A 26536-nucleotide genomic window follows, 5' to 3' on the forward strand; every position below is an offset into this window, starting at 1 on the left:
GGATTTTACAACCTATGTAGAAATGAATTATAAGCGTAAAACTATTAAAACAAGTATAATTTTTTAAAAAGAATTGGCTTTCAATTTTTTTCGTTGTGTAAATATCATGTAAACCGTAAAACAAATTATAACTTGAAGTACAGAGCTTTTGAATCTTAAAATTTTACCGATCCGAAAACCTTCAGGCATATAAACGTATCACACCGTTTGAAAATAACCGAATGACTTTCAGAAGCAGAGAATGTTGACAAGAAAATCGTTGTCTCTTTGTAAGAATCTTACATTTTTACAAAGCAGAGCACTGCATGTAAATGGATTCTTATTAGGGAAAAAAGAGGGTAAGATTAAATCAGCTGTTCAAGTGCCGAATAAAATTGTAATTAACAGCAGTTAACCAACTATTGTTGTTAACGTTATATGTTACAGTGTTGAACATTATACAACAACTATAATAGCACGGTAAAAGATATCCATTAAAATGCTAGAGAAGCACATTAAATATACTTGATGTCAAATTCAATATTGTACTGGTATCCTGATGACACGAATTTCCTCGTTTGCTTTTAGCTAAAGCTGCTGGAAAGAAAGACAAATTTCTGGATGCAGAGAGAGACCCAGAAAAACTGTGTAAATTTGTTTGTGGTGCTAATATAATGAAAAATGGACAAGACCCTGAAATAAAACCAGACAGTGAGTACCCAGACTGGCTGTGGAATCTAAAATTAGAAAGGGGACCTTATGAACGTGAACCAGACACCTTCAAATATTGGAGGCTTGTTCGCCGAAAAACCCTGCAGCAAATGAACAAAGAGAGGAAGAAAGTGGCATAGAACTTCATTTGTTTTTAACAGTGTAATACATATGATTTTTTCTGTTTAAATATGTAAGTTTTTCTTTTGTAATAAATCATGAAGCAATTTTAAAGTCAAAAGCGTTTATATACATCCTTGAGAGTCAAGTTAAGGGATTTGTAATGGGATGGGAGAAATATGACAGACCATACCGGGATTCGAACCCGGGCCCCCTGAATCTCTAGTCAGGTGCTCTACCAACTGAGCTATCTGGCGCCGGTATTCGAACCCGTCTGACCGTCACATTCCTCCGGGCCCCCTTAAATGATCTTCGTCCCTGAAGATCACCCCAGGCTCTTCCCCTGGCAGGAGTTCACCTGTCAGTTCCAGGGGTTGGTCACGGCACCAAATGTAACAGGATGGGAGAAATAATGACAGACCATACCGGGATTCGAACCCGGGCCCCCTGAATCTCTAGTCAGGTGCTCTACCAACTGAGCTATCTGGCGCCAGTATTCGAACCCGTCTGACCGTCACAGATTAAACAAGGTCTGTAGCTCGACCTTATTACATGCAAGTACTTAATTCTGATATTCCACAATGTGAAGAACTTAATTTTGTTTAGATGCTTGTAGATTTTATGTGCATATTAATTTCTTGCATTTAATTAGTGATTTACAGTTATATATCCCTAGCTACTAATGATTTACCATCACAATATGCTTATGCTGATAATTAATAAGTATCAGTACCCAATTAAAGGTTTTGCAGTGACATGGTAAAGAGTTGGGAAAGGGGAGTATGATTCAGGAAGGGCACAAAGTTACTTGCTCTTGGAAATAGTTCAGCTTCTTTGACCCATTAACATGTTCCTATCTCCAGGAAATACAGATATACATATAATATGAATCAATATACACCGGATGACTAGTATTAAGTATTTTCGGATGCATTATCTGATTTATATCAGCAAGTTTGCATGGTCAAAGTGATTAATAAGGGCCTGGCAAAGCAGGTGCCCTAGTTATCAGCTGTCCATCTGTTTGTCTGTCCGAAAATCTGACATTACTGAGATAGATCCAAACACCACTAGTCCAAAGCAGATTTTCTCAAAATTAAGCTCAAAGATTCCTCTTCTTCATTCCACTTTAAAATTGAATGCTGGTAATGGAAACTGGTACCAAATATCTTCAAATAGTGATTTCAAAACAGCTTACTGGTACATGTAAATCATAACCTAGTTTACTATAGTTTTATTTTATTAAATCTTCAATATCAAAGCAACATAAAAGATTGATGTACATGAAGAATAACACAGATAAGTGAATAACAAGAATATTTGATCTAGTATATATTTATATGAATGCATTCATAAACAAATTCTTCTCAATTATCACATAGATACACATGCTTCACTGATATTTCAACTTTTTATCATTCAATTTGGTTTTCTCTCATTATAAAGAAATGAATACACCACATCAGTCTGCAAGTTTTTCATTTTTCTCTCTATTGATTTAAAAATTGTACAATTTTTCAAAGGGTAGAATCGAACTGAATCCACAAAATACCAACTCAATCAATATAAAATAAAAGATCAATCAATACTGACATCTACTGTGCATGTACATCCAATCATGGTTTACAACTTAAAGCAGTTAAATACTTTTATACTTTGAAATACTAGTATGACTAATTCTACAAAGTTGCACATGCCCTTTGGCTTACAAGACTAGGCCCCATTTGTTTTAAGCACTTAAACTACACCTGGGCTACAAAAGTCTCCAATAATTTTCCCCATATAATCTTATTTTGTGAGTGACCTTTTACAACCTACATGTACTACACCCCCCTCTTTTAAATGATTGGAAATGTTCGTCAATGACTTTTTCATAACTTAGCTGCAGAGGTTGTCTCATTAATAAAAGGTTATTTTCCAATAATGACCAATGGAATATTTTTCACATTAAAAAAAAACTATGAAATTTATTAATTTTTCTCATTTCAGAAAAAAATTCACATTTGGTTCATTAAATACATATAGCACTAAAACAGTATTTTAGAAATCTCAGGTTCTTTCAAATCCTCATTTTAGAACATTTTGACAAATTTTCTTGAAGTCTGATTGTCAATGATTTTTTATCAGTAAAAACATAATAAACGAAATTCCACTAGCTCTTTGCCAGTAGAGATTTGAGGTCTTTAAGTAACATAGTCCCGATCACCATCTTCTCGCAGTTGACCACAATGTTTGCCGATTCCTCGTTCACTGACACAGATACAAGCACTAACACTCCTTCACTCATGGTTTTGGCCGCAAAACGATAGACCGTGTCCGATTCACTAGACGGCACCTGGAGCATGTTGGCCACTGTAAGGACGTTTGTCACCACAGACTTGGCATCAGACTTCTCCTTCGGTAATGTTACTTTTCCTGTGTTCTCTGTCATTCCTTTAAGTTTACCTGTAAATTAAAGGATTAAACTCCAAAGTTTAAATGGATCTAGACTTTGTTATACATGTAACATATGCATCTCAACTGCTTGTAAAAGAAGTTCATCTACCCACAATCTAAAGAAGCTCCGTACCTTGCTGCTGGGTGAAATCCTGGAGGCCCATGGTGTGGGGTTGTAGTAGTTCCCCCACGGGAGCCGTTATACTGACTTTAAATGTTTGCTCTAGCGTACAAATCTCAAACTTGGCTGGCTGTGTGGTGTCATTGAAATTGATGGCCATAAGGACTGAGGTGGAGGCTCCCGTTCCTAGGGATGCTACAAAAATCACAACAAGCTCTCAATGTTTACATGTACTGTAGATTCCTAATTAAATGGAAGGAATTAATTGTGAGAGGCAACCCTTACAGATTTTAAAATCTCACTTTATATTCACTTTATTTTTTAAACGGTTTTAAACTATAGGAAATTTTAACAAAATAATGGTGATTAAGATTTTATATTCTCACGATTTGATACAAAACAATGTAAAATAAGGAATTTACAATATATACCGGTAATTATTTTATCATTACGGCCATACATGCTCTGGTGAAATCATGTTTTTTAATACTATTTATATTATCACTGCTATATATTTTTTGTGAACTAGAATTCAACTAATCACAACGAGTAAATTTTGTAAGAAAATTTTCAAAATTTTTAAAATTCCACTCACCTATTTCAGGGAAGTCTTGTATTTCCATACCAGGTTGTAAAGTCTTAAACAAGATAAAATTATGATCTCAGATGCAATACATGTACATGAACATTGTGCAAGATCTGTTAAATTTACAGTAACACTGCATTACAAAAACATTGAATAGAAAAGTAACACCTTTCATCATTCTTAGACGTATATTCAAATAACAGTCGAGTTGCAATACAAAACTGCTGATTCAGAATCCAAAAGTGACTTCTTTCCTACCTTTTTGCCCACTTTGATGCCTGATAATGGACTTTCCCCATGGTTTGTTAAGGTGAGTTCTATGGAAACCATTTTGGGAGAGAACACAGAAATGGTCCTGGTAAACTTGTAAGTAATTCCTAGTCCATTGCCAGTCATCCTGTTCAGGAGGTCATAGGACTTTAGGGGGATGTTCATAGGCTGAACAAACTGTAAAAGTACATTCAGTATATACATGAATATAGGACAAAATGTTGCAATATCTTCCGAAACAAATCCTATCTGGTTGTAAACTTTCAGAGGATTTTTCATTGTGATCTGACATGGAGTCATTTTGAACATCATTGATAACTCTCTAATATATTAAATAAAATGTTGTTGTCAAATTATTCACATGTATTCAGTGGTTGTTTTAAATATCTGCCAGTACCCAGCATTAATAAGATAATTCTAAAATTGACTTATACAAAAAGCTATAGGATTTCCATTGACATATTAAGAGTGAAAGCATATAAAATAAATTATGCTTTTTGAGAATCCATAATACATGTACATGTACTTGTAACTTACATTTGAAGAACTGGTAGACGATGCCCCACTTATTGTCAAGTTACTCATGGCGCTGGCCATACTGGGGGTCAGAATACTTCCTTGGGTGCCTCCACTGCTGGTCACACCATTAGAAGATCCAACTGTCAAATGATAAAGATTACTCTCATCAACTAATCAGAAAATATTCTATCATATAGTACCAAATTTATTGAACTATAGGTACATCAAATTTGAATAAAGCATTGTTCTGAGCTATGAACAGTAAGTCATATTGCTTACATAAATCTATATCCAGTAATAAATCTGTGTTGTTCTGATTGGCTGCTTTTGTTTCCTTGGCTGGTTTCTGCAAATTAAACCAATTCTATGAATTCAACATTGCCCACCCATTTCCCCCTGTCAAAAATACATGTACAGGGTCACAGCTTTAGTGAATATTGGCAGTATTCAAATGAATTTTTTAAAACTGACCTTTTTGCTGGCCTTGGACTTGGGTGGGGGTTTTTCCTCCTCACTTTCCTCCGAGGAGCTCTCCTCTTCAGAGGAACTTTCCTCCTCTTCACTTTCACTCTTCTCTACTTTGGGTGCTTTCTTGGGTGCACTTTGTTTAGGAGGAGCATTGTTTTTCTGAGGAATGTCTGAATCCTCAGACTCGTCTTCTTCCTCACTTTCATCTTCATCATCTGATTCCTCCTCACTTTCCTCTTCACTTTCTTCATCCTCATCAGAATCATCACTCTCTTCATCTGAATCTTCATCTAAAAATAAACATTAACCTTGTTAATTCTGAACATATTTGCACAGTTAAATATCATTTTATTTTTAAGCTTTATGTGGCATATTTGATACAAAATAAAGCTCAGAAAACTTTTAAGAGGGTATTTCTAATATCTATCGTACATGTATGTCAATGTAAGTACATGTACATCGCACCAGTAAAGATCAGCAGATTAGATTATTGTTTTGGTCGTTATTGTAGAATTATTAATTAAAAAAATCAAACATAAACAATGACTTATTCTGTCTTCTCAAAGACCATTATTAACTTGATACCTTCTGAGCTTGACTCTGATTCCGAGTAGAAGCTTTTATCTTTTGTGGCCTTCTTTCTTTCACTTTTTTTGGTGGTGACTTCTGGGACAGGGATCTCCACATTCCTGACCGAGGGGTCAGGTGCTTCCTCGGGCCACTCTGGGAGGTCTTTGTATCCCGTTGTTTTGTTGTTCAGAATGTGAGAGAGGGTTCCCAGCTGATACTGATCTCGGTCTATAGAGAATACAAGTAATCAAGTATAGCTTTCTAATTTGTGTCAGTGAACAGTGAGCATAGGCATTACTGGTATTGCTACACCACAAAGACTTGTTGAAACTGATTCAATGATACTTTCATTGTTATTCATTGTACAATGAAGTCTATATACTGGGCAATGAAATCATTTGCAGGAGATGACAATGAATAAAGCTTTAAGAAACATAATATATAAAAATTTTCATTCATGTCTGATGCTGGCATGTGCCAATAAATTTCCTACAATTATTCAAGACCAAAAAACGTACTATCAAAGCTCCATTTATTTAATCAAATCACCAGCTTACCTTCAAATTTTGATTGAAGAACTGGGGCAGGTTTCGAGGCTAGCAGTATTTTTTTGGCATGTTTTGCTAGTGGTCCTTTTTCAGCAGGGAGAATCAGCTGTCTGAGAAATCGAGACCTGTCTCGGATGTCATAGTTCTGGTCGTACTTGGCTAGATTGAACACATACTGACACAGGAGGCGGGTCTGTTTGGAGTTGGTGATACACATTTTGGCAGCCAAGTTAAGGATCTGTAATTTAACTATGTCCTCCTGTGTGCCATAAAAGAGTCACATAATAAACATATATTCACTAGTAAAAACCAATGCCAAAGAACAGCTTTACATAAAAAAATTTATAAATGGTTTCATTTGATCAAACATATTGTAAGCAAAACTGCTGTTCAACGTTTTCTCACATCTGACATCTTGAGAACAAACAGTGCTAAAATTGTGACTACAGAATGATAAAACACATCCAATGATATTTACCTCATCTATGAATGACTTGGCCATTTTCCTGAGAACATCGGGGGCTATTTTGGGCACCCTCTCACTGTACTCCCCGATCAACCACAGGATGCTGGCTCTCGCCATGGGGACGGTGATCTCGTCCACCATCTTTGCCATGTGTGTTATGATGTCTTTATGTTCTGTGGTCTACAAGTAAAAATAGTTACATGAATTTTTGAAATAAAGCTTTTCACATTAGTTCATGTACTGATTCTTGCCCAAACACAAGATTATAAAAACATGAAGATAGAATTTCTAATAGGTTCTATATGAATACATCAAAGATTTGAGAGACAAAAACTATAATTACAATTGTACCAGCAAAAGAAATGTACAATCTAATATTTTTTGGAGAGCTTAGTAATACATGGTATAATAGCCTAAAAATTTACTTACAATCATTTCTACTGATATCTACCAGCACATTAAAATTATAACCTGGTAAGTGATCAAATATTAAATAATTAGTTCAAACTGTTAAGTATTCCTATAACAAAATATTAAACACAATATAACTGGTACATGCAGATTTCAGCAAATACTTTTCATTGCAAAACCCAACAAAAGTACAATAAATCCACATTGTTTTTACATGTACATATCTTAAAGTTAAATGACAATTTTCTCCATACATACAAGAATGTAACACAATCTATCAACCAATCATAAGTTCGTCTGAAATACTGGAAATACATCAATATCAATCTATTTAAGACAAAATAAGAGCTGATTTCAGTATTGTGACCTTGTTGCAAGGACATTAAAGCCTCCAAGTGGTGATCAATTAATGGACCTCTGTAGTTGATGACCAAAGCTTTGGAGAGAGACTCCTATACACAACTACTAACTCTGACTCTCTTGGTCATTTTATAAATGACACATTTACTAATGCTTACCTTTTTATTGGTAAGCAGCCAATTTCTGTAGGTTACACATATCATAATGTTTTATGTGGGATGTTTTCAGTATTATTTTTTTTCTCCGAAAATTCCCTCATAAAGATTAGGGAAAGAAATGATATACATTTACAGGTAACCATAGACTTTTTATATCCAGAAATATACCACAGGTTCAGGGATTGAAAGGAAAGGAATATTGCATGCAGAATCTCCATAAGTACCGGTACCTGTTACACATGAACTACATGGAATAATGACACTTGAACATTGTACATAGAGTCAGTACCGTACACTTTCCCCAGTATCCAAGTATAAATGATAATAATACTTACATGTACTTTAATTTCCTGCATTTGTTGAGTTTTAAAAGCACTACATTCAGAAGTTACATGCAGTAAAAACACATACATGTACTACACTGTATAAAATATAGCTCAAGTCAATCTGATCAGTTCAGCTACTAATACAGTTGTGTTCATCAGACCAGTATTAAGATTAACTGCTAAATATGCTGACTGTGAAATCTCCATGTAAATGGCCAAATCCAGCCTCAATTGTGCACCTAATCAAAGCATCTTTCAACTACCGTAAGTATCTTCCTGATGCATCTCTAATTAGACATGAAAAGCATGTGGCCTGAAATTTTTCTGCAACATACATGTACAAGCCACTGTTGTCATGGTAAAGAGGTAAACTTTGTAAAAAATTTAGTATAAAAATGGAGGGTAACATGCTAGAATTCCCCTAGCCCTCCACCAGCATACAATGTACCGTTTTACGTCCCTTTCCTGTTGACTAAATCAGGAGAATATGGAATGAAACTTAATCACAATCACACAATAATTGATAGGATATAGAACTTTTTTCTATTTCAGCGTTTGCTATTTTGACAGTAGGCAGCTGATCACCGTATACTAACCTGCATTTGAAGCAGCTTTTTTATCACCACCACGCTCTCTGCTACAACACTCTCTGAAAAATAAAACTTATTTTTAAATTTGATTTTCTAGAATACTGTAAAAGTGGTTATTTAAGCTGGTGGTTAAGTACATGTTTTCTAAGGTCAAACAATGCATGTGGGTATTTATAAATATGCTGATGCGTGATTTACCACACTTAAGTTTTGAGTTTTTTACCATATGTGCAGGGGTAGTTTACTTACCACATAACTAGTATAAATTTCCCTTACATATACATAGCCTCTTTTACAATAATAAATCTCATTATACATCCCTCTATATTTGGGTCAAAAACTATACAATGTATTAAATTTTTTGCAATAGCAGTAGAACTTTATCAATACCATCCTATTTCTATTGGTAATATAATGGACTATCAAATAAAGCTTACCATCCCTGTTGGACATGAGATGGACTAGTCCACTGAGACAGGTGTCTGTGATTTCTGCGATGTTGCTGGCACATCGCCCAATGGCCTGGATAGTGGCTGCAGCAAACTCCTTGTCAGTACTGGTGACGTATGTCTATCACAAAACAGAGAAATTGTCATTCCAATACATGTACTATATGTATGTGTGCATGAAAAATTTAATTATGATAATTCAATGAGTTGAACTTTTTGTGTTGGAACATTTTCAAGCATAACACAAATTCAGATACAGTGAAGTTTCTAGTTTCCTTGGCAACTTTAATTTTTTTGGTTATTAATTCTTGGAAAATATGATGGTCATTAATGTATAGCAAATTGAATCCTTTTTTTTTACCATGAAGTTTTAGAATAATAAAATTTTCATTTTTATAACGTTATTTCAGGTTCAAATACCCTGTAAATAAGAAAAACAGCACCGACACACTATTTCTAAGTATGTAATATAGATGTAAATCCTGCAACTTACTTTATATTTCAAAGAGCATTTAGCAAAGATTATCCACAATTCCCAAGGAATTTGTTAAAAGTGAGTTTTTCTATATGATGTAAATCTACATGTATAATATGTACATGAAGGATTGTCTCAAAGCTTTTTCTAAAGTTGAGATAATATACACACCTGTAGTTCTCTTAGAATTACGGAAATGTTGGTCTCAGTAGCTAAACTGGTCAGAATTTCAAGCTGAAATATAGACATTAAAAGTTGTTTTCCCCTATCAAATAGTCATGTTGCATTGCATACCAGCATTAAAAGAAATGTTGTCACTCACCTTCAGAAGCTTAATGTGAGTTGGGTCACTCGACCTTATATAGAAACTTTTCAAGTAAGCCTCAAACATGTCCTGAAATAAAAAAAAAAGAAGTGATTTGCAAAAGAAATAAAGTGGTTTTGTACCAAACCAAAGCAAGACCTACTGTGGTTTTTATTCACCAGTTTTCATGGATTTAGTTACCGGTATGTTTACTGTTTCATGGACAATGAATGGTCTTTAAAGTAGTGATTTTTATCAGGCGTTAAAATAATTATGATGAAACCACAGTTGTGAAATCATCAAAAGTCACCCCTTTTTGTACATTTTGTACTTACTCTCCGTGCGACAGTCATGGTCGCAATGTTGCTCAGCACAATGTACTGGACCTCCCTGTAAAACAACAAAAGCATTTCAGCTGAATTGATATTCACACTCAATCTAATTAAAATTAGTTCTAATCTTAATTAGATTGATTCACAGACATACTGGCTCAGTGCATTTGCCTGAGGACATGGAGACTTACTTGTGACCTCTCAGTAGGCGAATCAGAGCCTTGGCCACTACGCCCACTTCTGACTTGGGAGCACAGTGATGGTAAAGTTGTGCCACAGACATTACAACCTGAGGTCAAATGAAAAGTACAGTATTATTGCTTTAAAAAAAACAGACTTTCTTTGTATTTTATCGTTTTTATTAACTTGCTGGTTGCTTTTCAGTAGAGAACACGTGTAAATTTATGGAATTATATTTTGTCACAAAATCTGCTATTATTTTAAACACAAATTAGTGAGACCAGTTTTTAAATCATCTATTCATTTTTTGGGGGGATAAAAGAAACCACATATTTTACAATTAAAAGTCAGTGCCCACCCAGCTTTCAATAAATGTTTATGAAAAACCAACAAGAACTAAAAAAGACTTACTGCGGCATTGCGACTGTTGAGCAGTGGTTTGGTCTGTCTAAGTAACAGGCGATGATCTGAATCCATAATGTACGGCTTCTTCTTAGGCTCATCTTCATTTTCTTCTGTTTCCTCCTTTTCATCCTCATCCTCCTCTGATTCATAGAAATTCTTGCCATCTTCTCCAGCACCCTGAATATCAAATATTGAGACATAAGACTCCTAAATACCTCCAAAAAAAACCCCCCAAAACCATCAATAAGATATGGTTTTACACAAATATATATAAAACAGTTGTAAATAGAATCAAGTATGTGAACAACTTAATTTCAACATCTGTCCATACATTTTTTAAAAATGTTGTTGATAGATTACATTGAACCTTTGATTACTCACCTCTTGATTGGGCGAGACAAACTGGGTCCTAGCATAGCGAGTCATCATCCCAACAATGACCACTTGACCCCATTCTTCTACATCCACCAACAGATTGCACAGTTTTCTGTAATTCTTGTGAATCAGGTCAATTCTCTCTGGACATACCTCCTCAAAGGCTTGTATGGCACTCCCAGCTACTAACTGTAAATACAGACCAAATACTTTTACTGTAAATATACATGTAGACCCAATTCACTCATGATAAATATAGACTAAACCAAATTCACTAGCTGAAAACATAAACCCAATGCACTCTAAATATTGACCCAATACATTAACTAGGTACAATACACCTAACTGTAAATTAAGATTCAATACACAAACTGTTGATATAGACCAAATACACATACACAGTGGTAGTTTATAATAATAAATAACTATAATACACACCACCTAAATATGTGTTGCATGGCTTTTACATGTATTAATAAAGTAAAACCCCTTATCTACACACGTTGTAGTGAACATAGTGGTAAGGTCAATATTCCCTTTTATCTAATTACAAAGCTAGACTGGTTGATTCACTAGACGCTAATACCAGAATTGTTTGTTTGTGCATTTGAAGATGATTCTGTTAACAATATTTTACTTTAAAAATCAACAAAAGAAGTTTCCTTACAGTGGTCTTGTCTCCTAGCAACTTCTCAATCACTTCAACAAGCTGCTCCTTGCTTTCAGGGTCCAGGCTTCGAGGGAAAAAAAGAACTGAGAATCATTATCAGTAAGCTAGACGTTTGATATTTCAAAAAAGACAAAATATTAGACCTTTCTCTCTGAATAATAGAACTTATCATATTGCGGAAAGGAAAAATTACAACCATTAACAGAACTAACTACACTGTGTTTAACAATACCTGTAAAGCTTTGGGATGGCATGAGCTGCTGTCTTTCTGACATACGGTGACATATCCATCACAGCCTCTTTGATAGCCAGCATCATGATGGGGGAGATCATGAGGACACGGATACTGGACAGGACCCTCAGGGCACTGGCTCTGATCAGCTGATTGGGGTCCTTGAGTGCTCGCTGAAATGTGCTGATGGACAAGAGGGCCAGGTCCTGCTGCTCCTCAGCATACCTTGTCAGGTAGACATACACAAGCTTCTTGACCTACAAAAACATAAAATTCTTACATATTTTTATGCTTGGCTAATCAATTCAAGTATACTATAGTGAGTTAAAATAAAAATTCTTGGACTTAATATAGGATGATGGGGATTTACCTCTAAGTTTTTGGAAACCACATTTTTCACAACAGCTGGAAATAGATCTGAAGCATCTTTCCCCTTTGCTACCATCTGTAATTTATCATGCAAACATCAGTATACAATCAATGTTTGTATATCATCTTTTAACATGTATAACTTACAAAAAAAGCCTGAAACTTACCAAGTAAAGAGACTTTTAAAAACCATTTTATCAGAATGGCACATACAAATAAACCATTTATTTTTCAAGTACACCTTTTATATTATTTGTTACTCAGAAATTTTATCATTTTTGTTTAATATCAATAAAATCACCCCTATAATTCTCTTCATAGCATCCAGCTTTAGGTTATCCTTATTTCCATCAAGCATGGCTTTAAGATCTTCATGTCTGTGGATTAAAAATACAGATCATTACTAGAAATTCTATAACACAATCATGTTTTGCCAGAAATCTTGTTTATTCAAAATTCAATGACATTCATCAAAGCATGTCTTTGCTGGGAAATTGCTTGTCAATCATTACAACAGTAAGATATAAGCATATTTATTCTTGCCTTAAGGCTAATTAGCACACAAAATGAGATGTCAGTAAAAGTGGGGATTTATTTTTTGCATGAAAAGTGTTGAAATGCTGCAATGTTTTTATATCAGTGTAAAGGATCGAACAAAGTATAAATATAACACAGAAACATTCAGTCAAATCTTACTGAAGGTTGAATTCCTCTGTATGTCTGCCTAACTGGCTAACTAGAATACCAAAAGCAAGCTTTCTGAAGGAATTTAGCTATTGGTTCATTAATTTAGTAATTAAATGACATTGTGCTCAACCTGCTTGTGTTTGACCCCCCCAAATAACTGTAGGTTACATTGAAATTTAACTGGTTTGTTATGAAAACCCACTAAAACAATTCAATACACTGGATGTAGTATGGCCTTGGTGATAAAAATAATAAAGCGTTAGCTGTCATGTGAGGCTGCTCGAGTATGGTGTCTGTACTGCAGTACCGTTTAAAATTCTCAGAAAAGAAACCGCTACTAGCTGGGTCATTTGTGAAGTCACCCTCTCCACTGCCGGTAGACGGGGCCTTGTCATTTCCAAATCCAGTACCACCCAACTGAAAGCTATTGGACGTCATCGTTCTAATACACCGCCGTGGCAGGTGGAGTTCGCCGTCAACAATGGCTTCTGCTACAACTTCCGGTTAGGAGCGTTTGACATCTTAGATAAATGACACGCGGTAGAGATGTATAGATAATCAATTAATTCTGATTTCGCTGGCCTATTGGTAAATTTCAACAAATTTAATTTAATTTGTATTTGTAACAGTGAATCATCAGTAAGTTCAAATAGACACCCTTACAATTGTTTATATGTCAAAGAGAACATTGCAAAAAAAAAAAAAATTGGTTACACTTTTGAAATCAGTCATGGATATGCGGAATTAATGGTTTGTGTAGGTTTTGTGTATTATTGGTCGTTTTGTGAGACAGGAAGACATGTTGTCTATATTAACAGGGACGCATATATCCTGGAATATCATACATAATGATATATATTCTTATACATGAAGACTTGTACTGAAATATACATATACATGTGTATTAATCATATACAAATTATATACGAAAAAATATACTGTAGATTAATTTACATACAATCATATCTGATTTGTGATGCCTGAAGAGGCCCTATAAATTAGGAAATAAAGATATTATACATACACGTTTTAGTATATATAGGTCTCTAATATTATACAAATTTAGTTTTAATTACTGTAGGATTGATGATCATATCATATAGATGAATCCTTTGTTTTTACATTAAAGACCTTTAGCTATGCATTTTATCTTGGCCCGACATAAGAGCAATTCAGGCACATAGCATCAGGGGGGCCGGGGGGGGGGGGGGGCTCCCCCCCCCCAACTTTTGTTGCGCAGCAAAGATTTTTCTTAAAATTACATACAAAAAATTGAACAAGAAGGAGTTGCCCCTCTCCTCCCATCTTCGCAAGCCAAGGGTTTACGATCCGCTTCTCTCCTCATGTAGAGGAGAGAAGCGGATCGTAAACCCTTGGCTAGCGAAGATGCCCTCCTCCCCACTTTTATGGGGGCATGTAAAAATTTTGAATTGAAAATAAAGAAATTAAGCGATATTGAAGTTAAAGGTATACTTGTGCCTTGTGCCCCCCCCCCCCCCCATTATGGATTAGGATGGGTTTTTGAAAGTACCCCTTTTTTTGCTTGTCAGGCTATGGATGAGTTTGCCCCCCCCCCCATTTCTAAAAAAACAAAACAAAAAACGATGCTACGTGCCTGCAATTTATTATTTCAATGAAAACTTAGGCCTATTGTTTATCGAATAAACATCATATCATATACTTATAGGCCTGTAAAAACTAATTTTTCTTGACATTAATGGTTTGTGTTGAGTAACGGAATGGGATGAAATAAAATAATGACGGACCAGACCGGGAATCGAACGTGGGCCCCTTGAACCTCTTCTTAGGTGCTCCGACAACTGAACTATCAGGTGCCGGTATTCGAACCGTATGACCGTCACTTCCTCCCCACTTAAATGATCTTCGCCCTCGAAGACCGTGACCCCCGACAGGATCGAGTTATCCTGTCAGTTCCAGGGGTTGGCACAGCACAAAATATCAAGGGACGGGAGATATCATGACATTCGAACACGTGCCCCTGAATGTCTAGTTTTAGGTGCTCTAACTACCAATTAACTGAGCTATCTGGCCGCCGGTATAGTTGAACCAGTCTGACCGTCACATATAGTCATGCATATGGCGTTGTTCGTTATTGATAATTCTGTAAGACACAAAAGGTTCGCAAGTTTTTTCGTAATAAGTTTTACAGATCAACCTTTTGCGGATGTACAAAGTTCGGTAAAGGGGGCTGCAGAAAAATTAAAACAATTATTCATATAGTACATATGTTAAATTACCGAAATAACACTCTAAAACGAAGGCAAACAAAATTATCAATTCAATCAGACCCCTGGTAATGCTAGCATCTGCAAAAGAAGTTAGTCATGTCAACAAAGTGTGGATAATAGGTAACACTTTTTTGGTTTACCGTCCGCAACTTAATGGCAGTGTTCTATCAATAATTCTTGTGTTTTGTATATACCATTTTTGCTCCTATAAGTTTTTATCTTGTAGTAAGAGTTATCGTCCCACAATAACAATAACAACAAAAATTACCAAATTTCATTGAATACTGGTGTATGATGATTTTGTGTCACGAGTTTTTCAGGTGGTCATGTTTTCTAAATAAAAATATGAGCATTCGAACGCACCTAGGTTCAGGTACTATTGGAAACTCACGATAACTCTAGAGAATTTCGAATGTATAGAAATGATGTAATTTCATGTGACTTATCCGCTTGCGCATGCTCATTTATGCGGAAGCCGGGTTTCTGCCATAGTAGACAAGTCATCCCCTAAACAAAACTTACAACGCATGTATAAACCTCTAGGATAACTCGACTTTATTTCATTAATTGGTGAACCATGTCAGAGATTGATAGCAATCCCTTTGCTGACCCACAAGCAGCAAATCCGTTTGCGGTAATTTATTCTAATGACATATTGATTATCCTTACCACGTAATAACAGAAATAACTGTAGAATCGTCATACATTTCTGTTCTAACGTACTATTCAATTGTCTACTTATCCATCCAGTGCGCTGCATCTGTTGTCATTAGTTGTCCTTGTTGAGTATTTTATCAGATGGAAAGTATCATTTGTGTTTAATTTGTCGTATTTTCGCTGAAACGAACGAGGGGGCGTTAGAACTCGAATTTTTTACTTTTAGAAAGCATTTTCAGACTAACGATTACTAAATAATTGTTAAATAGTTTTTAAGCAAAATCTGCTATAGTGGATAGTTTGTTCTGGCAGTTGCAGTGTGTCATAATAATGCAATATGTTGTATTTTTTAGGAATGTCTTTGAAATGTCTCTCTGCTAATATATTATAGACAATAACTACATATGTATTTCATGAAATGTAAGTGGTACATATGTGTATTGTCATTTTTTGTATGTTTTTACAGGACCCGTCTGTTCAGCAGGCAAGAGGTGGTCAGCAAGCTGGAACTGGGGCAGTAGATGATTACAATCCGTTTGCGGAGGGAAATCAGACGAGGCCCACCGCAGGGGTAGGTAACAATCAACTGTAGATGTTTCATAATGGGATGGACAATCATAAGATGTCAACAGTAGTTTGTTAGAAGAAAACCTCAAATCTAATTCTTGTTTCAGTCAATGAGTGGTGAACCATTATTAAAACATGGACCAAATGACACCTACTCTTCGGTATTTCTTAGATACCCGATCTCCCAAAATATCTCTCCTTTGTTTATTTGTCTGTGACGTTATACATGTGGTTATTTATCTGTGATGTTACACATGTGATTGTATGCCATATATCATTCTCAGGGACCAAAACACTATGCACATACTTTACATTCCTTAATTGCAATAATGCACATTGTATACAGTCTTTTTCTTTGGCATGAGAGCTGTTTTAAATTGATTTGTATCATCTGTCTGTATCTCTGTTTGCAGCAAACTATACCCCCTCCACAGGCAGCTCCGACGCAGCCAGCAATAATGCAGCCGTCAAATGAACCTCCCCCTTACACGGAGAGTTCAGCTCAGAGAGTCAACACAGATGACCTACAAAAAAGACAAGAGGTGAACTACTAGTACTAAGCAAGCACTTCAAATCTGTATGACAGGGATTAAAACTGCCTCAAGAAAAGAAGTAGACAAACAGGCTATTAACTTTTCCATGTTCTCTAGCCCAGAATTGTTTTTATGAGCCAATGGAAAAAGAAATACTGTTTATTTAAGTCAGAGTCTGAGAGAGGCAGATGCAATAGAAAATTTGATTAACAGTACATACAAAAGTTACCATAACAATCTTCCTAGTAAATTCAGGAAGCAAATTTCAATGCATATTTTGTAGAACACTAACATTTTAATAGAGGTAAGACGTTCGAGTGATAGTGTTGAAGTTTCAGAGAATAGAGCCAGAAAATGTTCCCTTCCTATTTTCATGAGATTTATATATGATATATACATGTATTACAAAACTGTGTGTTAATTTGTAGGGTTTAATAAAAGTGCTAGTCTACCATTCCATCTTGTTAAAATTTCAATTTTCTTCCTTCAAATTTTTAAAAATACTGCTCTGTAGATGTATTTCTACACACACATTTTATAGTGTTTTATTTTCTTAATGCATTAAATGTATGTGTTCTGACTGAGGACAGCTCTGAGTAGCTTTTTTGAAATTAACTGAATGTTTTGCATTTGTCTCGAAAACATTTTTTGAATTTCTATTTTTGTAATAATGTGGGCTTTTTTTCTACAGGAATTAGAGAGAAAAGCTGCAGAACTACAAAGGAAAGAACAAGAAATGAAAAACATGCAGATTAATGGCAAGTTATTGATTTTTTATGTGGATTGTGAAAATATTATGGGGTTTTACTGACATCAAATTCACTGTCAGATAATACCATTTGGCAGTGAGCACACATCTCATGTACTGTAATTTTCCTTTCATATGACTTTACAGATCGAGCAAACAATTGGCCACCTCTTCCCAAATTCTGTCCAGTTGGACCTTGTTTTTATCAAGACTTCAGTGTAGATATTCCTATGGAGTTCCAGAGAACTGTGAAATTTGTTTACTACATTTGGTTATGTAAGTAAAGTAACTATGATTATGTTTTTCAATTTTCACCAGCTTGCATTAAGATTATTTTATTTTATTGTTTTCATTAGACCTTGTATCAGTGTTTGATCAATCTGACACTACTATATATGGGGGCTATTTTTTTTTTCATTTGTTGCAAAAATGAAGTGAATCTGTAAACTTATTTTATTGGGCAAGATATGTTTTGTGATGTAACTAGTATCATATGCGGAAAAAAACTGAGGTACTTTCTGCATGATTTATCATGAATTATTGTGACAATCACTAATAATAGATCATCACTAACAATAATTACCGACTATACAGTCCATACTTTATCAGATAAAATGAATTATCTCAGGGTTTATATTTCCCTTTTGCTATCATGTGGGATGTTTCAGTACTGAATTTTCTCCACTGGACTACATATAGGGCAAAAATGCTTTTGAATTTTTTTTCCTGTAAGAAGAATAAATTAGAGAAAGCATTAATAAATAAAAAATTAAGAGAAAAGAAGCATTCCTTATCTTCTTGGAAATTATTTATTATTTACTTTGAACATCTCTAACATTACAGCCAGTGGTAATTCCAAGACAAAATTTAAGTCTAAAACTATGTTTTAATTTACCTTGCTTATTCTTCTTTATCCTATATTTGTTATGTGTGATTCTGAGGTATATATGTATACTTTATGATAACGTTAACAATTTTGTCATTTCAGTTTATGCGTGTGTTCTCTTTCTCAACATATGGGCCAGTTTGGCGTATTTCATTGCTGACTCTAATGGGGGTGCTACATTTGGCATGTCCATTGTGTGGTTTGTCCTGTTCACCCCTTGCTCATTTATATGTTGGTACAGACCCCTGTACAAAGCATTCAGGTATGTCAAATGCATTTACCATAAATCACGATTTCATAAGTTTGGTATTGAAAGCAAGATGTGGTTAATATAGTTTTAATGAAAATTCATCAAGAGAAAAACAAAGATGCATTTTATTAAAGATATTGATTCTGGAAACAAAATGTAAATTTAGTGTATTTATTTATGTAAATATTGATATGTATGTACATGTGTATTTAGGTTATATTTATTATATATATACCTTGCACTGCTGAAATCAACCATGCCTAAACAAAATCCCTCCATCCAATCATACCACACAATCACTTTGTTCTCCATCGTGTACTTTTAACTGCACAATCTGAACAGGGTTTTGTTAAAAATGCTTACTTTTAACATACTTACAAAGGTGGCCAGACATAGGTTCCGAGGTTTACAGAATACACATGTAGATGTTGGTTAGGCAAATCAATGGCTCAGAGCAAATAAATTGGAGTTTTACATAGGTAGACTGAATTGGGTTTGGTTTTAGTTGTTGTGTTTGTAAGCTAACAACTTTGCTTAAATATAATTTATCATAACCAATATTTTTGTATGCAAAATTGCTTTTTTCAAATACAAAAAAAAAAAAAAAGAATGATTTCTTATGCTGCAAAAATTTATCTTAAAAAATCACACGGTTTATATTATGTTCAGTGTAAGATCTATTTGTAACCCAAAAATTTTGGAAAAATTATTTAGGTTCTAAGATTAAGAGATTAAAAAAGTTTTCAAATATTAAGAGCCTTTTTCTATTCTGTTCTATTTTGTTTTCCAGATCAGACAGCTCATTCAGCTTTTTCGTATTTTTCTTCAATTTTTTCTTCCAAGCCATTTGTTGTATTGTCATGTTGATAGGCATCACAGATTTCACAGTGTAAGTATATTTGGTTGTACTGTACCTCTCCAGGTCTTTGTGTGGAGTCTAGAACCACCCCCTCCCCAACTCCACTACAATAGACCTGGAGTTAATGTAAAACAAAGCAGTGACCTTTTGACTTTTGTTTTATTTTCAGGAGTGACAGTTCCTTCAACTTCTTTGTGTTTTTCTTTATTTTCTTTTTCCAATTTATCTGTACCATTATTCAGTGTCTAGGAATCACAGGTTACACAGTGTAAGTATAGAAACAGTACATGTAGGTAACAATTATAGATAACAGAAGATAACAGATAATGATAAGGAGAAGAATTAAAAAAAAAATAGTCCAAATCAAAATGTAGCTCAGAGGTACAGAAAAGAGATTACTAGTAGCAGTAGAACAGAATTGATAGGCAGGTAAGAATATTTAGTACAATGTTTAACAATATTGATGAACTGCATTGAACCGATTTTTAAGTAAATTTGATATTTTATTTGAAAACGAATTTACACTTTTACGTTTAAGACGTCATAAGTTTGCTGTTTTGTTTGGAACGACATGTTATTTTGGTATCAAAATATCAAATATATGTGTACAACTTAACAATTTAACTGATATTTTAAGATATGGATTTTGCTGAATACTGTAAATTTTTGATCGGTTTATTTTTGTTGTATTCTATGTATGAACTGGCTAACACCTGGTTACTTGCAGTGGCATCTTCAATGGCCTGACTATGGCCGGACACAAGAATGATGGGGAGGGAGTCAGCCACTTGGGTGCTGGACTGGCCATGATTTTTGTGGGAATCATGTTTGGCCTCTTAGCCCCGTTAGAATTTGTTATGCTTGTTAAGGTACAGCAACCCAAGTTAACCGCTCAATTCCAGTATTTGCATGAGGAATGTCTTCTGCATGCAGTTCAGTCATTTTGCAGCACTGCAAATGGGGGATTTGCTTTCCATGTACATGTATTATATCAATAAGAATACATGTGCTTTATTTTATAATGTGTATCAAGATAATGGTATTTCAAACATGTACAATGTCCATTGAGTACATAGATATTAAGTCTTGAATGTATTCTTTAGCCCAGTACCTTTTTCATGATTTATACCTATTTAATAAGTTCTATTTTTGTTAAGGGAAACATATGTATGAAAAATTTAGTGTTATCCTAAAAACAAGGGCTTTTTTAATAATCCAAATACATTAATCAAATTTTGAAAAATTAATCCCAAAATCCTAAACCTGATGTGAAGGTTAGCCAGCCATATTTTGAAACACTGGTAAAATATGTTAGATTTGTTTCATGTTCAGAATTGAGCATGGAAATGAAAGTATATGATTTGTGTATATTGGCCATAATGTTGAATATCAGGAAATAAATGCAATTAGATCATCATTCAGTAATATATTGCAATAAATGTAAGTTACAGGAATTTAATGAGCTCTCAGAAATTAACAAATAATTCAACACATTTTTCCTTCCTGGTTTTGCTGTGTGTAAACAAAAATAGTCTCAAAGACTTTAGTGTACTTAAATTGTTGATTCTAATCTATGTCCTAAATTTAAAACACCGGTGCTTCTGTTGTAGCAATGCAACTGAAATAGCTTTCCTAGAAATGAATGTCCTTGCATGCATGCCAAGAAATATGTTGCATAGTTGATGGTACGTGTTAAAACTTTAGTTTACCCAGGGGTTGTGGCTTCCTCCCTGTGTATTTCGCTGTGATTGGATGTTGCCATTGGATGATGCCAGGTTGCCAGCCAATCAGATGAACTCATCTGATTTGTGAACAAATCAAAAGTTTTGAACTCATGTCTTTTAATTTTTTGTAAGCTAATCGTCATTTGGGTCAGATGAGGTCATCTGAGGAGACCTTTAGTTGGACTGTTTGTACTATGTGCTGATTGCTTACTTGTAGAGGTTGGATTAACTCTTTGTCCACCATCGGAAAGAGCACTGGGGCTGGAGCATTCATGCTCTTCATTTCCCTCTTCTTTTCTGTGTGTGCTGTTTTAATGATAGTCATGTTGCTGAAGGTTTGTATATCAAATTAAACGAGGTTGTGTGTAATAATTAATAATATGAATGGCTCTTGATACACTGCAATGAAGAGACATTGATACTGGTCATTAGGGTTCTCCATGAATAATTTACTGTGAAATATTTAGCTCGACATTAAAATTTCTGTGCCACAGTAAAATTACAGCACCGTATTATGATGTTAGGTCAGGGGTATCATAAATTTAGTTATTTCTGATATCATAAGTACCCACATTTTTCATCACAGTAAGATTTGAAATGACGGAGAACCCTATACATGTACATGGCAGCTGCTTTCACTGAGGAATATTGGTTACTAGCAGTACACTAATGAGAAAAGGAAATTATAACAACTCTTACAGTACTTACAATTTCTTTGCAAGACATTAACAAATTATGTTTTCTCTATACTTGAAATCTTAACTTTTTTGTTGGCTGCATATAGATGCTGTCTTTTTTATTGGAAACCTCTTTGTTAAATCATAGAATCATAACACAAACATTTTAGTATTAACCTTTCAAGAGTTTAGATGTGTACTATGTGATAAATTTAACAGGTTTATCTGTAACATTATTTTAACATTTTTGTAAGTGTATAAAATTAAATTCTAACAAAATTGACTACAGGTATTTAAACAACTTTACTCATATTTTTATAACTTTGGTAAACAAATTAAATCTAACCATATTAATAAAACAAACTTAAAATTTTTTAAAACTTTCGTGATAATTGAATATCAAGAAACCTGTATTAGACGAACCAGTTTTTATAGAGTACCCATTATATATTTCGTACAGGTGCACAGAATCTACAGAAGCACGGGAGCTAGTTTTGACAAGGCCAAGCAGGAATTCTCGACCGGGGTCATGAGGAACGAGACTGTGCAGGGCGTGGCCTCTAATGCTGCCCAGGGAGCAGTCAAAGGCATGGCCAGTCAGTACGGGTCCAACAACAAGTATTGAAGCATCACGTATGCCCTCGCCCAGGGCCATATTGGGATCATAGGAGATTACATGTTAGAGGTGTGCCCTGAAGACGTAAAGCATTCATTGTGTATGAACTTTGTGGTACTGAAGTATTTTTAAATTATGGAGTTATAGTTTATTTATATTTTCATTTGTTATTGAATGGCAAAGACTTGTAGTCGTGTGTGGACATTTGTGAATGTCAGATCCATGGTTCATGTACAAGAAGTCTAAGACGTTTCACCCAGTAAACATGTTTAAAGAGCTATTAGCATCCCCTGCTTTATTTAAGACCTTTGTATACTTTAAAAAAAAAAAAAAAAGTATATTCATTACATCATTATTTGGTACTGGATACATTTTGCTAAATTTATTTATTGCACAAGTTTTGATAAAGCAAATAAAAAATGAAATATATGTATCAAAACATGAGGCTTGAATCGCTCAAAATCACATTGCTTTTTTCCATTTTAATAAAATGCAAATATCAGTCACTTAGGCTTGCATGCAGATTCATTTTACAATTCTTGCCAAAAATTGATGATGAAAATAATGACATAGTGAATGCTGAAGTATACATGAACATGTATAAATCAATAGAGAAATAGCAGTCGGATGTCCATCTAATTTCTGTTCACCAATGGTTGTTAGAACTTAATAACTCTCCTTAACTCGAACATGTAATTATTTCTCTTTCAATAAGAAAGAAAATGTCCTGTGTGAAACGATAACAATAACAAACAGCATCTAATTTTTATGTGCTGGTTTTATTTTCATGTAGAGAATTATAAGTGTTATTTGTGTTAATGTCTAGAAAGTGCTGAATGTACATGTACATGTGTTCGAGTCATATTTCACTGTGATAAGATTTGTTAATAAGCTAATCATTTTCAGATTTGGGTAAAATTTGGAATTACGGTAAACAAATCCTTCTGTTGTCAGTGAAAATTAAACAGTCTATTATATCCAAAACAATTAATTACTTATTGAATTCAAGAACTGCCAAAACCAATCCATTGTGAATTATGGAGAACTTTGATTAACTTTGTTTGCCTGTCCCTTTATTTGTTATGATAGTGTTTAATAGATCTTTGTCCATTACTCATGTAGCCCTTGCTCTTCTCTGTGGAACGGGAAGACTTTCAACAATCATATCATTTTCCATGTACTTGTATGCTATATAGTGGTTATTATTCTTGTCAATGATAATAATATTCCTGTCTTCTTCTGTGTTGTATGATTTGAATGAAATTTCTATCATCTTGCTCCACAAAACAGATGAGTTTCAGATGGATAATTGTTCGACATCTTTTTTTCTTCTTTTTTATGTAATTCCATTGTGGTATGTCTTGTTTAGAGTGAATTACTAATACAGTGGTATTTTAGTTCTCTTTTGGTCACAATCTTAAGTCTAATTTACTTTTCTTTAAAAAAATGTACCTTTTCAATATTCAACTTTAAATCTGCACTGTCTTTGAACAGGTAATTCTCAGTGCATCACATAGAATTGCATGAAATCCAATGATTTTTTGTTATTTTCTAGAGTAAGCACGTAGCTACTTAGCGGCAAATGGATTCTTGTGATAGACATGGTAATAAATTGATGTACATACTGTCCGTACTTTAATGGAACTAAGTTTTTGTTTCATGAAGCTTTAAATAGAAGAATTGAAAAAAATTGAAGTGATGAATAGATAATTAACCCAAAGAACATTCCAATAACGATTTTAACAAAGTGAAATGAACAAGCGGATGATGGTCTGATTGTCATCAGTTGCTGCATATGATTGTTGTCTTTGTTTTGTGGATAAACCATGTAAAGATATGTACACCTTTCTGTTCTAAAGAATAAACATATTAAAGCTGCAAAAGATGTCATTTTGTTTGTTAGAAAACTTGATTTGATTTTATTTTGGGATTATATAATACATTCATCTGCATGTTCAGTAGTAATTTAAACAAGAGGCCCACAGGCCTTGGCAGTCACCCGAGTACTACAGCCCATTGGTGGACCTGTCGGGGATCGAGTCTTGTGTTTGCATTTTAAAGTTTCATTTTGGAGTCCAAACTCTAATCTGAGATTCCTCTGACTGTTCTCCCTGCTAATTGATGTTTGCAAACATCAAGTCATAAAATTTGGGGGGGGGGGGGGGGGAGGGGGGCAAGAGTCAGGAGCAAAAAATTGTTAGCAATTGGTAGAGAAACCTGCAGGCATTCAATGAGTAAAATGAAAATTTTACCTGAGAATATTGATATTTAATAGCCTGGATGCACTTTTAGATATTGATGTTGCACTTTTTAATCCTTTTCAGCTATCAAAGTATTATAAAGGGACTGTGAAGGTACTGAAGAAAATATGATAAAATCTATATGACCATATTGGCCCCGCCCAAGGGCCTGAACCCCTGACCCAGGAGTCACGAATTTCACAGGTTAGGTAGAGGGCTTCATTGACATCATAACCATGAATTCAGTTCATCTCCTCTGCTATGGAAGCAGAGAAGATTTTTTAAAGATTATATACATTTTCACTATATTGACATAATGGCGCCGCCTAAGGGCCTGACCCACTGTATCCAGGGGGGGCATGAATTTCACACATTTGGTAGAGGGCTTCATGAATATTATAATCATACATTCAGTTTATCATCTCCCACTACTGTAAAAGTAGGGCCTCGTGCATATCATAGTCATGCATTTATTTTTCATCTAGTTTTATCTTTATGTAAGAGGAGAAGAAGTTTTTCTAAGATTTAATACATTTTCACTCAATGGCCATACTGGCCTCGCCCTAGGGTTGGAACCCCTGGATCAGGGGCCATGATTTCAAAGAAATTAAAATTTTTTTGCCTTTATGGCATATTTTGCCCCGCCCATGTGACCCCGAGGTGGTAAGGTCATATTTTACAATTTAGATTCCTATTATCCTAAAGATGCTTCAAACCAAAAAATTGTAACAATTGTCTGTATTTTCAAGAAATCAGAAATCAACAAGGTAAACTTGTTACCAGACGACGCAAGGCGACGGACGAAGACCAACAGCGATAGGTTATCTGAATGATTTAGTCAGGTGACCTTAAAACAAGTTGGAATAACGGTTGCTTTTCACTATTGGAGCAGACTCGTAGCATCGGTTTTTAAATGGGGGGGGGGGGGGGGGGGCACCAGACTCATCCAAAAAAATCTTGACAAGCCAAAAAAAAGGGGGGAGGGGGAAGTTACTTTCCAAAATCCTGAAAATACTAATGGGGGAGGGGGGGGGGGGGTGTATACCTTTCGTTTAACTTCAATTTCACTGTTTATTTCCTTATTTTCATTCCAATTTTTTACAGCGACCCGTAAAAGGGGGGGGGGCAACTTCGTTAATTCAATTTTTTTGTATGTAAATTTAAGAAAAATCTTTCCTGTACAAAAATGGGGGGGGGGGGGAGGAGGGGCCTGCTCCCCGGCCCCCTGATGCTATGTGCCTGTGAAGGATGTGATATAACCCTTGATAAAGGTCTACGAAAGCCCTGCACTTTTTTCGAAATGCCCAATGAATTAATGGAACAGGTACATTGAAGCACTGTAAGCACTTCCTTTCAGAATTCAAAACCAGCTACAACATATACTTTGTATATCGAATTCTTTGAGTTACAAAA

General features: G+C 34.8%; 2 protein-coding genes across 9 annotated transcripts; one reads left to right on the forward strand and one right to left on the reverse strand.

The window, feature by feature from the left end:
* Window positions 1-2031: 2031 nt before the first annotated feature.
* LOC105338683 (AP-3 complex subunit beta-2) lies at window positions 2032-13627 on the reverse strand. Of its 2 annotated transcripts, XM_011443910.4 has the most exons (24): window positions 13425-13627; window positions 12732-12807; window positions 12432-12506; window positions 12062-12318; window positions 11827-11893; window positions 11166-11348; window positions 10791-10961; window positions 10391-10488; window positions 10203-10257; window positions 9886-9957; window positions 9735-9797; window positions 9077-9209; window positions 8646-8698; window positions 8498-8521; window positions 6807-6974; window positions 6338-6587; window positions 5796-6008; window positions 5214-5500; window positions 5022-5088; window positions 4761-4882; window positions 4212-4400; window positions 3963-4005; window positions 3380-3562; window positions 2032-3255 (listed from the first exon to the last, which is right to left on the reverse strand). In XM_011443910.4, the coding sequence occupies exons 1-24, from the start codon at window positions 13553-13555 to the stop codon at window positions 2963-2965; spliced, it is 3273 nt and encodes a 1090-aa protein (XP_011442212.3). In that variant the 5' UTR covers window positions 13556-13627; the 3' UTR covers window positions 2032-2962. The 2 variants fall into 2 exon arrangements, with proteins under 2 accessions (XP_011442212.3, XP_011442219.3); XM_011443917.4 differs by lacking the exon at window positions 8498-8521.
* A 2187-nt stretch (window positions 13628-15814) lies between these two features.
* Window positions 15815-23248, forward strand: LOC105338696 (secretory carrier-associated membrane protein 1). Of its 7 annotated transcripts, none has more exons than XM_011443932.4 (10): window positions 15815-16000; window positions 16490-16594; window positions 16698-16751; window positions 17004-17132; window positions 17815-17881; window positions 18019-18147; window positions 18860-19019; window positions 19798-19896; window positions 20594-20735; window positions 22728-23053. In XM_011443932.4, the coding sequence occupies exons 1-10, from the start codon at window positions 15944-15946 to the stop codon at window positions 22890-22892; spliced, it is 1107 nt and encodes a 368-aa protein (XP_011442234.3). In that variant the 5' UTR covers window positions 15815-15943; the 3' UTR covers window positions 22893-23053. The 7 variants fall into 7 exon arrangements, with proteins under 7 accessions (XP_011442234.3, XP_011442227.3, XP_011442246.3 ...); XM_011443925.4 differs by lacking the exon at window positions 19798-19896 and adding an exon at window positions 20036-20134; XM_011443944.4 differs by lacking the exon at window positions 20594-20735 and adding an exon at window positions 21808-21925 and having other exon boundaries at window positions 15816-16000; window positions 22728-23248.
* Window positions 23249-26536: the final 3288 nt, after the last annotated feature.

Source organism: Magallana gigas, chromosome 6, assembly GCF_963853765.1.
Source record: "Magallana gigas chromosome 6, xbMagGiga1.1, whole genome shotgun sequence".
Lineage (NCBI taxonomy): Eukaryota > Metazoa > Mollusca > Bivalvia > Ostreida > Ostreidae > Magallana > Magallana gigas.